The sequence below is a fragment of the Astyanax mexicanus genome, chromosome 13 (genome assembly GCF_023375975.1).
Source record: "Astyanax mexicanus isolate ESR-SI-001 chromosome 13, AstMex3_surface, whole genome shotgun sequence".
Classification (NCBI taxonomy): Eukaryota; Metazoa; Chordata; class Actinopteri; order Characiformes; family Acestrorhamphidae; genus Astyanax; species Astyanax mexicanus.
Window position 1 is genome coordinate 16,781,365 of NC_064420.1, and position 19,346 is coordinate 16,800,710.

The 19,346-nt window shown below is 41.0% G+C and overlaps 1 protein-coding gene across 3 annotated transcripts in view; it reads right to left on the reverse strand.

The window, feature by feature from the left end:
- The window catches only part of nkain4 (sodium/potassium transporting ATPase interacting 4), a 90,925-nt gene that overhangs the window by 36,947 nt on the left and 34,632 nt on the right, over nucleotides 1-19,346 (reverse strand). For all 3 annotated transcript variants that reach the window (XM_007228967.4, XM_022663525.2, XM_049462732.1), the window contains exon 2: nucleotides 782-919. In XM_007228967.4, coding sequence (XP_007229029.3) covers nucleotides 782-919 — 138 coding nt within the window. The remainder of the gene's footprint in view (nucleotides 1-781; nucleotides 920-19,346) is intronic.

Here is a 19,346-nt window from a genome sequence, read left to right on the forward strand (position 1 = left end):
CAAAGAATTTTGGGTTTTAGGGCTTTAAGCCATAATCATCAACAATAAAAAGAAATAAATGTTTAAAATAGATCACTCTGTGTGTAACACATCACAATCACATTTTGAACTGAATTACTGACATAAAGTAACAAAGTGTCTTACCAGAGTGCCATATCTAAAAATACCCCCTTTTGTTCATTAGTGCTAAAGCCAAAGCTAAAGCTAAAGAGATACAGCAGGCTTTGAAGTGTCACAGGAATTGGCATTAGCATTAGAGCTGAGGTTAGTCTGATTAAATAAATTACTATTTAATTCATTGGAATTAGTCGCAGATACTTTACAGATTAAAATGCCAAACGATGTGTTGGGTGAGTGGGGATCCGGCTTGTGTTTAAGGAGGGTTGAGGTGAGGGCTGAGTGTCAGGATCCATTACCACTGAGATTTAGTGTTAAATCTTCTTTAAATCCGTACTCTTTTTTTATTCTACTAAATGCCTGCAGATCTTCACTTGTTATAAAGATGTTTCTTACTAAAATAGGGATTTATAATATATGGATAACTTACATTAGAATGTTAGTACGGTACATTAATAATGCCAAGCTGTTAACACAAATTAAAAATATGCTTAATTTTTTTAGTCACTTGTTAGTTGTATTATGAAAAAAGTGGTAAAATGAAGCTAATTAAACATTTACATTTTTTTGTTTTTCCTTAATAATTAATGTTTTTAGAGAAATAAACATTTTATTCAGGGTCCTATTATATCCTATGAGAAAAGAAATGCATGTGAATACTTACCACCACTATGTAGCGCGGGCGGTACTGGATGGTGCCGAAAAGGCCAAGGATGACGACGATGATGTGGAAGAAGTTGGCCAAGATGGGAGCCCACTGGTAACCCAGGAAATCAAACACCTGCCTTTCGAGTGCCACCATCTGAACAAAGACAGAAAGAAATGAAAAAGGCCTACAATTAGTAATGTAGTTTATAGAATAAAACAACAAATGTTCATTTTATTTAAACATATACCTATAAAAAGCTAAATCAGAGAAACTGATTCAGTTCAGAGCTGTATATTGCAATATGTTGTTTTTGTAACACAGAATTATTTTTTGTATTTTTTTTATTCCTGATAGTGGAGAATTGTAGCTGAATGCTGTTCAGCACTGCGCTCTGAATCTTCTTCTCAGATGCACAAAGGCTTACAGAACTCGAAACAGAACAGTTCAAAGGTTCTGACGTTCTGCATTTAAATAAGACTATCAAAGAGGCGAGCAGAAGCGCTGAGTTTAGGGCAGGTGGTGCGAGGTACGCGCTTATGAACTACAGTAAAAATAACACCTTTGTTTCAATAAAGGAGTCGGGTCTGGACACACGAGCGGTCGAACACGTGGCATTATTACTGTGTTTCATGCTTTTAAAAAAAGGAAGCACGAGATCAAACATCCATCCAGCCATAACATTTCACCTGTTTCCAGCACATCAGCCCCCTGCTGCGACACTTACTGCTGAACGTACATCAAGCACTTCACGCTTTTCATCGTACAACCCTGCATTTGCATAGAACTTCATTAACATAGCAGCCCTTTGTACTGAGAGTGGCACTGCGCCTCCTCCTCCTCCTCCTTCTCCTCCTGGGGGACGGGGGGTGAGGGGGTGGTGTAATGAGAAGTGGGCGAGGGTGTGACGGCCAAGGTGAGACAGACTGATGGCTCAAGACGGTTTGATGATGGATGACAGCAGGGAGGAACCCACGACGCTAAGAAAAGGACAAATATCCTTCACCAGCTTAATGATAAAAAGAACTAGGCTGAAGGTGGGCGATATGATGATATTTCATCTAGTGCTGTCAGGGTTAGAATGTAGGGCTGCATGATATATTGTTTAAAGAGCAACTAAACTCTAATCCATATTTTTTCCATTAATAGCTGAAATGTGTTCCTTTGAAGTAAAAAAAAAAAATACCAGACCGGCATAGCTTGTGTAGAAGCACGGCGGCATAGCTTACCAGTGGCATGGCTAGCGAAGGAGCCCGGCGGCGTAGCTTCCCAGTGGAATAACGTAGCTAACGTAGAAAAACAGCGGCGTGGCTTACCAGTGGCGTAGCTAGCGTAGAAGCCCGACGGCGTAGCTTACCAGCGGCATAGCTAGCGAAGGAGCCCAGCGGCATAGCTTACCTAGAAGCCCGACTGAGTAGCTTACTAGCGGTGTAGCTAGAATAGAAGACCGGTGGCGTAGCACACCAGCAGCGTAGCTAGCGTAGAAGACCAGTGGCGTAGCTTACCAGTGGCGTAGCTAGCGTAGATTCCCGACGGCGTAGGTAACGTAGAAAACCGGCGGCACAGCTTACCAGTGGCATAGCTAGCGAAGGAGCCCGGCGGTGTAGCTAGTGTAGAAGACTGGCGGCGTAGCTAGCGAAGGAGCCCAGCGGCGTAGCTTACCAGCGGCATAACTTGCGAAGAAGCCCGATGGCATAGCTTACCAGCGGCTTAGCTAGCGCAGAAGACCAGTGGCGTAGCATACCGGCAGCATAGCATACCATATTTTGCGCTGTTTTATTTAGTCATTGCCTCGTTTTCGTCTTAAAAAAAGGTCAGCTGACGAAAACTATGACGAAAATTGTATTAATTCGTCAACAGATGCTAGGTTGCTATGGTACCTGTGGTTGTTGCTAGGTAGTTTTTAGGTGATGCTATTTGCATAAATCAGATTATAATGTGCGGCTATGGAGCGCTGGCTGGCATTCAGGCTGTCCAAATTTTTGAGCAGTAGCTGGTTTATCCAGCAGCTCCTCCATACCCTCCTCATTCATTCTAATGGACAAAATGAGGAGGACGTTCTCCTGCAGCACTTTTTCACAGCCAGGAAAAAAAAAATCAGATCTGAGCCACATTGAGCAAAAATCGGATTAAGCCTGGTAATGTGAACGTAGTCTTAGAGAACTGATTCAGACTTTTTAAAAGTAGTCTTTAAGCTTCTAAACTCTGTGTGTTTAACCTACACAAGATATAAGCATTTCTATTTCTGTTTGATTACCTATGTTTGATAGATTATTTTGAGTTTAGATCTGGATTATGGATTTACAGGGTGAAAAAATCTGTATGTCGGCTGAATTATAAAATAAAAGAAGAAGAAGAAGAAGACGACAATTTAAGAACAGTACTGTGATTGCATACTGTAAACAAACAAATATGTAACTTTGCAGTAACACGACTACAAGGAACACATGACACATGGCAACCAAGATCAGATGTTACATGGCATTAAAATAACATAAAAGAGGCATAAACTCTAAACTGAACGTTTCTTATCTTTAACACCCAGGTGTTTTCAGGCTACAGGCTAAAGGCTGCAGTGTTTTAGGACCAAGTAATCACAGATGAGCAGAAGGCTGAAATCTATCTGGCACAGAATCGGCGTATCAGTGCTAACAGACATCATTTCCTGCCTAATATAGTCTGATACAGTTCCCGCTGAGTCCTCCATCAAAAGAAGCCGTGCACTTTTATGCCGCGTTTGGAGGATGAGCCCCGGTATTTTCTGCTATCTGCCCGGCGCCTCAGAAGAACAGAGGAACCAGCCAGGCATAGATCAACACTCTGGCACGGAGCTGCTGCTAGTCAAAACACACGGGACACGCTGTATCACAGACCTGGCACACTCTGCTGAAGCCAGAGCCGGCTTGATTAGACGGGGGAGTGGAGAAGGCGTGACGGGGGTCTCTCCACAGAGACTGACCTAATGTCTGCTCTGAGATAATGACAGAGAGAGCCAGAGGAAAAAATCAGAGTCCGATCCCAGTCTGTAACAGATCCAGTCTGAAATATATTACTGCTGCCTGCTGTGTGTCGGTTTTATACCACAGTTACAGTTCAGCTCAGGTTCTGGATCAGTAGAAAATCTGCAGAGAAGTGTTATGTTGATGGCTGGGTGGGTCACTGTACGTTTTTCCCATTCGAGTTGCGTTAAAGTATTAAAAAATAGAAAAGTGCCTGATTTTCATCTCCAAACAGGTACACAGAAAACGAGAAACTAACCTTTACTCTTTGGATAGGCCCCGCCCCTCACCTGAGGTCCATGGCGAGACCCAGATGTAGCTCATTTAGGCTAGGTTAACATTACAAGCCATTTGGTCAAATTTGGCTATCTTGACGGTTCACATTCACAAATGTAAATGTCCTGTATCTGTGTGTAATGTAGTGGTGGTCGATATGGTCCTAAAAAAAAAAAATCACGATATTTCATGCTATTTTCGCGATAATGATACTCTTGTCAATATGACAAAACAATATTATTATATACAATAATAAAAAATATTATTATATACAATATAATACTGCACATTCCTAAGTGAGATATTAAAAAATACAAGAATTTTATCAGATTTGTAACAGAAATTAATGATCAGGAAAATCATGATGCTAATAATAATGCACTCCAAATATCTTTATATATCCAGGTTTAAAGTAAAATAAATGATACTCTCGTAGATATATAATGGGAAATGGGGTGGGTGATATGACACGATATTTTAGGGTATAATATCGTTTACGATATTAACATCTTTAACGATATTATCGTGTACGATACGATATGGCACAGCCCTAGTGTAATTTAAACAAATTTGTCCCTGAAACGTCATATTAGAGAGATGACTCGTAGTTTTATAAAGGTGAAATGGATGAGTTAGCAGCTCATATGTGGAGCATCTTTTGCTGGAGTTTAAAGTAAACAGCTGGTCTGAAGTACATGCTAAGGTCGAGGAGGAGAAAAAAGGCCAGGTGGTTTGCTTTTGCTGTTTTCTGCAGGTATAGCTGCATAGATGCACCAAGAGATGTGTTGTGGGTAGGAGAGAGAAGCACATAGTGAATGCGTAAAAAGCAAAAAGACGTATGAATTCCGATTTGACCGTTTACATTCATGTTGCATGTCCATGGATCGGACACAGATTCACTTTAGGACCACATAAAAGTGACTCAAATCTGATTTGAAAAAAAAAATCTAATTTGGCACATTCATACAACCATGACAGAATCAGATCTGAGCCACATTAAGCAAAAAATCAGATTTGAGTTACTTCAGCCTGCTAATGTGAACATAGCCTTAGAAGACTGATAAGGAATTTTAAAAGTGGCCACAATCCATTCTTCGCAAATTATGCTGTGTTTTTACAATTGCCTAAATTAAATAGCCTAAATGTATACTGGTTTAAAACTACAATTAAAAAATATTTATAAGGGATGTCCCTGATTCAATCACATGATCAGAAGTCATATACTTGTCGTATTTTTTAAAGGATCAGAATCGATCTGAACCATGCATATATCGTAAATGTGGCATTATGCTGTTACTACACGAGTTCACTTGTGCTGTTGTGCTGTTTAACACATTTATGCCCGATTAGCAAAGAGGCTAATCCAGCAAGCTCTACCTATAGAGCCATCCACTACTTTCATCCACTCTTTATTTCACTCCCAGCTGCTGACACACACACACACACATACACCAACCTTAAAGGAACAACGTGGATGTGTTTTTTTTTTTTTTTTTTGCATAATCAAAGTATCGTATCGGGATTCGGTATCAATTAGGGCTGCCCAATATATCATTTAAACATAGTCATTGTGATCCAGTCTGAAATATATTACTGAACCGCCTGCTGTGTACAGTTATCTGGATTAAATCAAACACATTATGTTGTAATGTTTGAATTTTGTCACAAGAAGTAGATACACAGCGTTGCCTCTGTGTCTGTGTGAGTGACAGGCTGCTGCTGTCCTTCATCCACATGGTTGGACACGTGCTTGTAAACGCATGTGTCGAAAGCTGTGCACCTTAGTCCAGCACAGTTTTGCAGCTCAGATATTTCCAGTTACAGCTGAATTCTCGCTTTTAATCCCAGAAAAATTCTCTTATTTATCTTTTAAAAAGCCATTTAAATGCCTGATTAAAGGGCTGATTACTGTTGTTTTGCTGTTTTCCTCGGGTTTTGAGTGCTCAGCGCTGACTTTTGATCGGTCCGAACGTGAGACTTCAACCAAATAATTTTTGTTGATAAATTTCCAGTGGTATCAGAAAAGACTGAGCGTGAAAAAGGTCTGAAAGCTGCCGTGAGGACGGGTTACAGAGGATAAAGCTCAGTTCCATAAAACACAGAGAGACAAGATAATGTTCATCTGACCCAGAAACTAAAACCCAACCCGCAGAGACGCCACCAGCACCAGTCTTAAGAGAAGACTGGTCAAGAGGGTACACACACACATACACACAGGTTGAGGAAGCACTGTGAAAATCATTAGGAAGATTAATCCCAGTCCTCTCGACCCAATCAGTCACACAGTGTGACCGACCCAACTGCCACCATAGCATTGAGCCGGGCTGACGAATAACTGGGTAATAACCAGACCGAGAGTTCTGACACTCTGTGTAAAAAACAGGAATTCTCTTCTGATTTTGCATCAGTGATTCATCTCAGCACGAGCTCCTCAGTACTGAGCTCCACAAGGTCACTGCATATATAGCCATAGGATAAACAGATCAATGTTCTTTGTCTTCAGAAAGAAAGTGAGAGACAATAAACACTAGTGTAGCTCCATATTCCACACTCAACAACTTCAATAGAGGAAAATGCCATCAGCTGTGTGTGTGTGTGTGTGTGTGTGTATATGTGTACATGGCCATGCAAGTGACAGATAGAGCAAATAAAATACAGAGAGAAAGGGAGCATAAACTTCAGCATCCTAGTGCATCTTAAAAATGTATAATTGAAAAGTTACTTCATTTCAGTAATTCAGTTCAAAATGTGAAACTTATATTATAAATATATTATATTATAAACTCATGGAGTAAAAATGTAAATGTTAACTTTTTGATAAATCAGTGAACCAGATCTTTTCTACCCGATTCCGATCCTTTGAAAACTTTGTGAACAAACCTGATTTCTGATCATGTGATTGAATCTGGTACACCCCTAGTCACACTTATCACATTATCGTATGTTATTTGGACACAACCTCAAAATAATCTGCTTTCTGTGATTTCCTTGTTTTTTTTTTTTTACGAATGAATAATGTTCAGCAGTATTTTATTTAGTTACGCAATGGCCAAGTCACAAGTGACAATAAATTGTCTTAAAATGAAACTAATACTTATTTCTGGGACACAGACTCCAAGTGGTCCAGCGTACTAAGGCACTGCCACTATGATCAGGAGAGCGCCGGTTCGAATCCTGTTTATGTAGCTTGCCATCAGCTTCCGGAGCCCTGAGAGAGCACAATTGGTCTTGCTCTCTCTGAGTAGGTAGATGGCACTCTTTTCCCTCAACACTCCAAAGGGTGATGTCGATCAGCACAAGGAGTCTGTGAGCTGATGTATCAGAACCGAGTCGCTGCACTTTCCTCCGAGCTCGCTGTGATGCTGCATCAGCAGCAGTTCATAAAGAGGCGGTGGCTGACTTCACATGTATTGGAGGAGGCATGTGCTAGTCCTAATGAGTGGGTTGGGTAATTGGCGTTGTAAATATATATTTATGGGAGATTAAAGTATCCAGTAACATCCAAGATCATGAAAAACCTACTGAGCAGGTTTATTATTCTGTAGTGGATTAACCAGAGGATTTCTTCATGGCTTGGACACACACACACACTACCCCCATCTTATGGTCTAAAAGGAATGCTCTAACTTTACAATCACCCCAGAAGAACACTCTAAAAAAACCTTGGAGTAATCTTTTTCAAACAACCTTAAATTTCAAAATGACATTTACTGACTATTTCTTCACTCAGCCTCGCTCGAGAGCCCTAAATGCGAGTTTAGGGTAAAATTCTGTTTACATTCCTCCAAGTCATAAACCTCGGAGTTAATGTAAACATTTGGAACATTTGCAACACCATCACTAGGACGGGACTGCGGACTTAAGAGAGTGTCAAAACTTAATTAATGCCTTGGAAATTGTTAATTCACCAAATGTTGTACCAATTTAGGGGTTTGTGCCTAGTTATTTCTGCAATCACTTAGAAATTAGATTAATGAAATTAAGAGAAATGTTCTAAGCTTGGGATTCCATTTTCAACATTGCAGGCTCAAATTCTGTGGGGTGCAGAAAGAACTCCTTCCCCCACCATCGTAAATTCCGATGCCAACCGCTTATCTAAACACAGCAGAGGGAAGAGGAATTTCTCACTGAGAAGATTTTGCTTAAAATACATATATATTGACTATATAAAAAAGGTGTTTTATAGAATGTTTACTAGATAATGGTATATGTGTCTGGTATATGGTATATGTGTTTGGATGTGTCCTGATTAAATTATCCTACACATTCAAGTCTGAATCAACAAGGTTTAACTAGCATTTGATAATTTAGCTTTATTTGGTTATCAGTGGTTTAACCATGTATTATCTTTTAAGTGATTTAATTGGGTTTAAATAATAACATGACTCTTGATCTCTTTCTGACAGAGTACCATCCATCATTGTATTCCTAAGATTATCTTGAGTATTACAAAACTGTTTGTGGGCAAAATATATATATATTACATTTATTGTGATTCAATTGTAAGATTGTTGTTTCCTGAATTTATCCTCACAAACTGATATGCTGAAAAATGTATTTTGATCCACTGTTTAATTGAGTTTTCTTTTGGTTTGATCTATTAGAAAAATGCTGAAGCATGCTGACCATGTGAGCGAGGGGGGGTTTTATGGCCCTTTGTGAATAAGATCTTCCCTGCCAGAGTTTGAAATTGCTCCTAGACCAATCAAAACACAGACATTTGGGCCACAGGGCCAATCATAGCTCGAGGGCCAAACAGGCCACAGAGACTAATAGTTAAACTGGGCAGACACAGTTCAGTTTCCAGTTTAGAGTTTCCAGTAGAGTTTGCAGTTCAGTCGGAGCAGTTGGAGGAGAAGCAGCTCAGTTCAGTTTGGAGTTGAGGAGAGTGGAAGAAGATGGGTTGAAGGAAGCAGTTAGAAGAGAGAAGTTAGAGGAGAGAGGTTAGAGAGGGCCTAGAGATGGAGAAAGGATAGACTGTTAGTTTAGTCATCTTAAGTTAGTTTTCTTAGACTAGTGCATTTAATCTTCAAGTATATTAATATTAGCTATCCTAGTTAAAATATCTAAGGTTATTTTACAATCTACGAAGCCAAGCATTATTCCATCTAAGTTTAGCTAAAGTACAGCTGAAAAGGAGATCCGCCAGATCCAACCCAGAAACCTGCGGTCCGGAGGCCACCAGCAAGCCACCTGAGAGCGAAAGGATTTCCCTGTGGGTTCTAATGGGGCTCCGTGCTGACACAGGAAGTCAAACCACCCTGCAGACAGGCTCACGTGATCCTTTTTCGGGGTGAAGCAGCAGACGACCAACCCAGACGGACGTCACCAAGGCCCACTTCAACACCTCAGAGTAAGGCAGAGCTGGGTTTAATCTTTCGGCAGATGGTGTTCTGTTGGTCATGGTCTGGGTCGGGTCTTTAATAGAGCGTCTTTAGTATAGATGACTCATTTTGAGTGGCTTGGTTGGAAATAAGAATTGGTTTCGTAGACTTAAAATGCCTTAGACCCTTATTTAGAAATACTCACTTAATAGTTATATTAATCTTTATTCCTTTCATATCAGCATTATAACGTGTTTGTTCTTTTATTTCTCATTTATCATTCTACACTATGATTTGATAGCTAATGGCTACATTTATGACTTTTTAATGAATTATTTACTCATATCTGTGTGATTTAATAAATACTTTTATTTTACAAAACCTGTCATTTCAGTGTGTTTTTCTGGATAACTTGGTTATGAAAATTTCTGTCACCTGTAGAAACCACACCCTGAGATGTCTTGTGTTATTAATTAATTTGATTAATTAATTAATTAATTAATTAATCTAATTAAATTAATTTAATAACTGGCGCCCAATAAAAAAATATTTCAACATCTCAATTAGCACCAGGTATTAAACCACTGAGCCCGCTACATAATTTGGCGCCCAACGTGGGGCCGGATTATTATTGGCTCTCCGCCGCGAGACCAGAATATACACATTTCATAACCAGTTCCAGAAAATAGCGCTGTAAGTTGCAGAATAAAGTGTATTTTGTTTTTATTGCTAAATGCGTTAGCTGCTGGCTAGCTGGCCTAGCTGGAGTTAACTGCATAAACCCAGCGTGTTAGAAACACACGCACATGTTCTACACGTGTTTTTGTTTACAATTCAGGACTGGCCAGTCCCCTGTGTGTGTGCGTGTCGCGCGCACGGTCCCTGTGTATCTGTATAACGTGTACAGTTGTGTGTGTGTGGTACGTGAGCGCTCTTGAAAACATTACTCTTATTTGTAAAATAAGCTTGGTTGACACACCGCCGTGTGTGGGTAACCTTAAACCCGGGTGTATATACGTGTATATACGTGTGTACTTACATAAAGTTCGAACTGTTTCCGGTAAAATAGACATATTTTGCCAGTGTTGATCTGATAAGGCCTTCGCGCAGCTCTGAGTTGCGGATTTCCGGCTCACTGACTCCGCGCTCCAGTTAAAACTGCCGGTTTTTGCGCGAAATCCGTAAAATCCCGCAGTACTGGACACTTCCACGTGCGTAAAAGAGTAGCTAACTTTTACGTAACACCACCCTGAGTGGCAGGAAGTTTATTGTGTGCGTGATTAAACTAACCACGCCAGGATGTAAATCCTCTTTGCTCATCTTGTGAAGTCAGTGTGTTGCTGATGTGTTAAACTTTCGGACCGCCGTGTCCTTCTCCTCTGCTATTCACAGTCGACTGAGTCAGTCAAATCTGCTGACCAGGTCCCAGACCCAAGGGGCGGTCCTTAACGTGGCATCATCAGTAGGCGTGACCACTCCCACCAGTCGGCCTCTGCCACCATCTGGTGGACAGCCTGACTATTTACACTCAAACTCAAAGGGTGTTTTACTACCCCTCACCACTAGGGGGGGTACACTGCCACATCGCCATCTGGTGTTTGATTTGGTTAACTGCATACAGTGCAGAAAGGTGCATTTCATTTGTTTGACCACCAGAGGGAGCCACTTAGCCATATAGCTGTGTCGCCACCTGGTGTTGTATTTGTGTAATTGCTATCATCCTGTAGAGTGCATTTAGAGTTTCTGTCGCCAGAGGGTGCCAATTTCAAACAAACTTTTTGTTAAGTTAATAAAGGGAATTTGCATTGTGGTTGGGTTAAATGGTTTGTAAATAAGTAAACAAATAACTGCATTCATTTAATCGGTTAATATTAAATAGTTAAATTTAAGTTTCAGGTCTGCTCTCTCAAACATTACTCTTTATGTTACATTGAACCAAGCTAAATAGCTATCTCCATTGAGTAACTAATCACAACATAAAATAATTAACTGGTCATTTTAATCAATTTGATTAAGTAAAGTTAATTAAATTTTTGTTAATTAATTATTTTCAATTTAATTCAACCATCTTCAAATAAATTAAGATTAATTATTGATCGATTAAGATCAATTATTAATAACTGATTGAAATTAATTAATTAATTAACCATTAAAAAAAAAAAAAAAAAAAAAAAAAAACTTATCCAGTTATCAGTTACTCAACCATATACCCAGCACACCTGTGCTTAATACATAGTTAAATTCTCCCATCCTGTACATAGTTAATAACTATACTCATATTTAGACATACTGTGTATAGTGGCCTACAGTTATTAAACTGTTCACTAGCACCACTGACAACAAATCTAACCATTCTTTTAAAATTAATCTACTAATCGTAACCTTAGGTCACCCACTTTTACAGATTTTCTTCTTAAAAAAAGGCACAATGCTAATTAACTCGTACATAAAATAAACTTGTTTGTCATCAAAATTGTTTGATTCCACGTGCTTTACGTAAATCAAAATGTGTGTCACTGAAAAAGCTCTTTTAGAGCTTACAGCTGGTTTACCCCCGGGACTTACCGTCCCAGTCCAACAAACGGACAGTGGGGGTCTCCATGCACTAATTGCCAAAAGCCTCAATGAGTGTGTATCTAAAATCCTTGAGGGCAAGCAACAAGTGGATCCGATTTCCCTAATACTGTGGAAACAACTGCTGTTGTCACAGGATCAACTTGCTGCTTCCTCCAAAACCATTCAAAATCTCCAAGCAGAGATTGTGACTTTAAATGATAGAGTTGCAGACCTAGAGAACAAAACTGTACAGTCTGAAATGAACCAAAGAGACCTCAAAACCGAAGTGCAGCTGCATCAAAAGGAAGCCAACATAGCTACCCAACTTGCAGCTCAGTCACAGGAAAAACTAAAACATGCTATTGCAAAACAGGTTGAGCTACAAACTCAATTAGCACATGCTAACAATGCAGTCAAATTAACTCCAGACCAAACAGAGTTAACATTTGAGCTGATGATGGAGGGAGACTCCCCCATCAATCCAGCTGGTAAATCAGGAACCCCTGGGGTTCCGGATCCTAAGCAACAACCATCCACAAATACATTCCCTCTAGTCTCCCTTAAAGGTGCTGAAGCGCCAATAGAACCAAGGTTCACTCAGCGTTCCCAGCCACATGGGACCTCTGTGCAACCTCAAGCACCCTCTGATAGAGATTTGGACAAAATTGCGCGTAACATCCCACGCTTTGAACCAGAACCGGACGGTTCTAATGATGTCCACCAGTATCTTCGCGACATTGACTTCTTCTTACGCCGTTTCCCCAAGGCCACGGTAAATGATAAAATCTACCTCATTAAGGTGTCCTCTAGTCGGGAAGTTGGACGTTTCATTGAGCGCCAACCACCCCAGGTTAAGAGAGATTATCCTGCTCTTTGCAAGGCTTTAGAGAATGAGTTCTCCAACCTCCTTGCTCAAACCGGCCTTGCTGCAGCTCTTGCAATAAAGCAGAGTCGCCAGGAAACACCCCTACAGTACTATCACCGCCTCAGGCACGCTTATTTCGGCTATAGAAATGAGCCTGGAATGGAGGAAGAGGAAGTTTTCAAAACATTGTTCGTGAGAAACCTCCATCCCTCCACCAGTCACTCTTTTGGAGTCGCAGCCTGCCCTCGTACGCTAACAAGCCGGCAGCTGCGTGATTTGGCTCTCAAAGGATTTGCTAAGTTCCAACAAAACATTAATAAAAAATCAGAGTCAAATGACGTCCTGATAATTAATGAGCAGTCCTCCCACGTCAAGCAAAAAGGGGCACACAAGGCTCCAATGCCACCTAAGACCCAGTTAAACCACAAAAACCAGAGAGTGTTCCACTCTTGGCGTCGCTCGTCCCTACATTGGGCCAAGCAAAGTGACCAAAAGCCCTCCTATCGAAGGAAAGGTAGGATAAAACGCAGTTGGAATGGCAAACACTCACAGCACCATGCTCGAGCACAGAGCTCCAGCAAACTTCAATCTCCGCTCAGGAGAAAGAGCCCAAAGCACCACAAACGTTGGTGTCCACCTAAAGGGCACAAGGATGAGACATATTCAACTAACCTGAGCACTAAAGACGGCAGTCTGCTCAGACAATTTCGTAACGAAATACGCAAGCAGGACAATGCTGAATCTGAATTCTTGCCAATTGTCCATGCTCCAGATCAACCTGCTTGGGGGGGTGCGAAATCCATCCACCCCAATGCAGCCTTGGTTGTACAGCCAGACGCTGAAAACAACCACACTGAGGAAGCTCCTTCCCTCAGCCTGGAGGATCCACCACCTAAACAATTCTTGGGTTTCTTAACCGAGAAAGGGACAACACCAAAATTCTATCTAGCCACCAGGCTGGAAGATGTGTTCGGGTATGAAGCTCTTTTGGACACGGGGTCAGACATTTCTTTGATGTCAAATTCACTTTTTGACCAGGTGAGGGCGACAGCCCGCCGAAACAACAAAGAGATACCTCTGAAAAAGTGTGCTCTTCACCTTCAACCATATTCGCACACTGGTATCACTCTGCATTCTGCAGCCCTGGTGCACGTTACCATCGGTCCAATGAGCCTCACCCATCCATTTCACATTTCTCCGTTGGAGAACGTCCCATTGCTCTTTGGCAAAGACCTCCTTGACCGGTTCAAACCATTGATTGACTTTCAGCATCGTAGAATCTGGGCACAGGTTTGCGAACCCCTGCCCTGTCCTAAGGCACAGGATAGAGTTCAATGCTATCATGTTGCTAGCAACATTGAGCCACACAAGCTCATTGAACCTTCAAATTCCACGGGAATCAATGAGAAGCTCACTGTCAGGGTTCTGAAACCACCATCCTCAGAATCCCCTACCATGATTCTAAAACAAAACACCTGTTCATGGGCATTGACTCCCTCTACAGCTGTAGATGAGTACAACCCAAAAGCTGGAAAGTCATTCACTTTTAACACAACGGTCAACGGTGAAATCTTTGTTCCAGGGGCTGACAAGTCAGCTGTTCACAGACCACCTGCAGGTTCCTTGCCACGGACTAACTGTGATCCTCTGTTCGTGCACCAAAAGGATTGTTCTCTTCTTGTTCCTGCACCAGTGGTTCCAGACAAACACAGTCCCTTGGATTCTTATGAATGTAAAAACATTCCCACCATCTACACAGATGGATGTGCTTTTCGGAATGCTCAGATCAAATGGAAAGTTAACATGACAATTGGTGCATGTGGCAACACTTCTTTCAGAACACTGGCATTTCAACCTGATCCACTTGCCACTTACTGTGCGTCTTTCAGGATGCTCAAGGGCCTGTTTGTTCATGCCCCAGATACACACGCTTCATCTTCATTCGTGGTGCCTCAGCGCCATGGGGGGGAGAGCCTGGCCCAGGCCCTCGATCACCCATGGGTGGACCACAAAATGATGGGGGAAACACACCAAGCATTCCCACAATTGACATATCTGCCACTTGTTGGAAAAAAGCTAGTGTGTTTTCAGCCCCAATCTTCAGAAGATCTGTGTGGTATATGGCCAATTCCACAAATGGATTGGGTCGAAAGACTCATGAAATTTGTCCGAAGGAACAAACATCTCATCACTGTGGCAGGTGCATTTGCCAGATGGGGGGGACGTCCCCCAGACCCTATTGAAATGGCTCAGGCCACAACTTTTTCGCTGAACCACACTTTCTCAGGTGTTGGTATATCTCACCGTTCTAGCGGTGAACTGCGGAAACACCCAAAACTGGGAAAAAGCACGCTTGGATACCAACCATTGTGCTACACTGCTGACAAGCTACTGGTGAGGTCCCAGCACAGCACTGGCAAAACAATTCGCGAGCTCAGGTCTCATTGGTTTGGTCCTCAGGCAGGGGCAGACAAACTGCCTCGCATCTGGAACCAAATCCCGCATCGTCAGTGTTTTATTAAACCGATTCTCAAACAAGTTCACTGTAACCCAATTAAACTATGCAAAAGCCCCATGGGACAAGTCGGGACCAATAATGCCCTAGGTTAAATCATAATACTGGGCCAAATACTTAGACACACTGAGTGTTCATTGTCCACCATATTCTGACCTGACGCAATTGTTAAATTGAGAAAGTACCACACATTCACTGTCTGGAACTCACCTATCCAAGTAGCATAACTCACAACAAATTGGATATTTTGTTAAACCTAGTGTTTGAATCACCATTTCAAACCATTAGCATAGCAGTATAATAAATACGTGGAGAGGGGGGGTGCCAATTTTTTTTTTGTTTTTCTTTCTCCTCTCTTCAGGTGCCCAAAACATATTTTGTTTCCCTTCTGACTATGTTTGCTCCGCTATATTGTTCTCAATTGTTGACTAAGTAGTGGCTAATTATTGAAGCATACCTTATGGGTAGGTTGTCTTGATAAAGTTATAAAGGAACAAATAGCTAGCAAACTATTTGTGACCCTTTCATATGCTTGTTGCCACACTATCACATTAAATTAACTATTTTATTCAGAACCAAAAGCCAATAGCTACAACAAAAAAAACTGATCATCAGAGAAATCTATTAGACCAAAAACTCTGTCAGCTACCTTGTAGTAGATTGTCTTAAGAAAGCATGACCAACAAGACACCAATTGCATGAAAGATGTACCCTAACATGCTCTGTCTACAGAAATCCACGTTGACATCGACCGATGACCCAACGTCCAGTGGCCCATCGATCGATGGGGGGGGAATGTAGTGGATTAACCAGAGGATTTCTTCATGGCTTGGACACACACACACACTACCCCCATCTTATGGTCTAAAAGGAATGCTCTAACTTTACAATCACCCCAGAAGAACACTCTAAAAAAACCTTGGAGTAATCTTTTTCAAACAACCTTAAATTTCAAAATGACATTTACTGACTATTTCTTCACTCAGCCTCGCTCGAGAGCCCTAAATGCGAGTTTAGGGTAAAATTCTGTTTACATTCCTCCAAGTCATAAACCTCGGAGTTAATGTAAACATTTGGAACATTTGCAACACCATCACTAGGACGGGACTGCGGACTTAAGAGAGTGTCAAAACTTAATTAATGCCTTGGAAATTGTTAATTCACCAAATATTATACCAATTTAGGGGTTTGTGCCTAGTTATTTCTGCAATCACTTAGAAATAAGATTAATGAAATTAAGAGAAATGTTCTAAGCTTGGGATTCCATTTTCAACATTGCAGGCTCAAATTCTGTGGGGTGCAGAAAGAACTCCTTCCCCCACCATCGTAAATTCCGATGCCAACCGCTTATCTAAACACAGCAGAGGGAAGAGGAATTTCTCACTGAGAAGATTTTGCTTAAAATACATATATATTGACTATATAAAAAAGGTGTTTTATAGAATGTTTACTAGATAATGGTATATGTGTCTGGTATATGGTATATGTGTTTGGATGTGTCCTGATTAAATTCTCCTACACATTCAAGTCTGAATCAACAAGGTTTAACTAGCATTTGATAATTTAGCTTTATTTGGTTATCAGTGGTTTAACCATGTATTATCTTTTAAGTGATTTAATTGGGTTTAAATAATAACATGACTCTTGATCTCTTTCTGACAGAGTACCATCCATCATTGTATTCCTAAGATTATCTTGAGTATTACAAAACTGTTTGTGGGCAAAATATATATATATTACATTTATTGTGATTCAATTGTAAGATTGTTGTTTCCTGAATTCATCCTCACAAACTGATATGCTGAAAAATGTATTTTGATCCACTGTTTAATTGAGTTTTCTTTTGGTTTGATCTATTAGAAAAATGCTGAAGCATGCTGACCATGTGAGCGAGGGGGGGTTTTATGGCCCTTTGTGAATAAGATCTTCCCTGCCAGAGTTTGAAATTGCTCCTAGACCAATCAAAACACAGACATTTGGGCCACAGGGCCAATCATAGCTCGAGGGCCAAACAGGCCACAGAGACTAATAGTTAAACTGGGCAGACACAGTTCAGTTTCCAGTTTAGAGTTTCCAGTAGAGTTTGCAGTTCAGTCGGAGCAGTTGGAGGAGAAGCAGCTCAGTTCAGTTTGGAGTTGAGGAGAGTGGAAGAAGATGGGTTGAAGGAAGCAGTTAGAAGAGAGAAGTTAGAGGAGAGAGGTTAGAGAGGGCCTAGAGATGGAGAAAGGATAGACTGTTAGTTTAGTCATCTTAAGTTAGTTTTCTTAGACTAGTGCATTTAATCTTCAAGTATATTAATATTAGCTATCCTAGTTAAAATATCTAAGGTTATTTTACAATCTACGAAGCCAAGCATTATTCCATCTAAGTTTAGCTAAAGTACAGCTGAAAAGGAGATCCGCCAGATCCAACCCAGAAACCTGCGGTCCGGAGGCCACCAGCAAGCCACCTGAGAGCGAAAGGATTTCCCTGTGGGTTCTAATGGGGCTCCGTGCTGACACAGGAAGTCAAACCACCCTGCAGACAGGCTCACGTGATCCTTTTTCGGGGTGAAGCAGCAGACGACCAACCCAGACGGACGTCACCAAGGCCCACTTCAACACCTCAGAGTAAGGCAGAGCTGGGTTTAATCTTTCGGCAGATGGTGTTCTGTTGGTCATGGTCTGGGTCGGGTCTTTAATAGAGCGTCTTTAGTATAGATGACTCATTTTGAGTGGCTTGGTTGGAAATAAGAATTGGTTTCGTAGACTTAAAATGCCTTAGACCCTTATTTAGAAATACTCACTTAATAGTTATATTAATCTTTATTCCTTTCATATCAGCATTATAACGTGTTTGTTCTTTTATTTCTCATTTATCATTCTACACTATGATTTGATAGCTAATGGCTACATTTATGACTTTTTAATGAATTATTTACTCATATCTGTGTGATTTAATAAATACTTTTATTTTACAAAACCTGTCATTTCAGTGTGTTTTTCTGGATAACTTGGTTATGAAAATTTCTGTCACCTGTAGAAACCACACCCTGAGATGTCTTGTGTTATTAATTAATTTGATTAATTAATTAATTAGTTAATTAATCTAATTAAATTAATTTAATAACTGGCGCCCAATTAAAAAATATTTCAACATCTCAATTAGCACCAGGTATTAAACCACTGAGCCCGCTACAATTCATTGCAAAAATGACTGTAACTGCAGACAAAGGAATATCATGGTCAGGACTGATCTATGAGTCCATTGGTTATCTGGAGGTGGAAAAAATGGCTAATAGGAAGACAGGGATGTGGCCTCCACAGAGCGCACTGACGTCCAGGAGACTGATAATGACTCGAATGATGACTGAACGGAATGGATTTCCAGCTGAGAGAGAGAGGGAGGTGAGATATGGAAAAGTGAGAGATGGAGGGCTGTGGAAAAAGAGTGATATACAGTGAATGTGCTGGGATGCTGTGTCTTGATATATAGCTGTCTACTGTGTTTGTGTGTGTGGTTAGAGCAGTGCCGTTATCAGGATCAGAGAGAGCGGTGACCTCATTATCAGCAGGAACAGAATGGAAAGATGAAGGTGAATGGTTCAGAGGACTCGACCCTTCAGTGGAGGCGGGGCCTGCAGGAAGGATGGAGCGAGGGATGGAGAGATGGATGGATGACTGCATGGGTCATGCTCAGGAAACCTCACCCCATCTATCAGTCAGCAGGAGAGCTGTGACATGGGGGAGGCGTGTGTGTGTGTGTGTGTGTGTGTGTTGGAGGTAGGACCCTTGTAACAAGACACATTAGGGGTGCACGATATAGACAACAAAAAAAAAGAAAATATGAATATGATGACACTATTGGATATCCTGATATAGATATTAAACACAATATTAAATTAAGATTCTATATTAGTTTAGCTTTTTTTTTTTAGCGCATTGCTTGACAGAACTCTTTTTTTAACTTCCCTCTACCTCTCCATTCAACCTACCATGAGCTTAATCGACTGCTTTAATCTCATTCTACTCCGCTCCGCCTCATCCTACCTCACAATACCTACCTCATT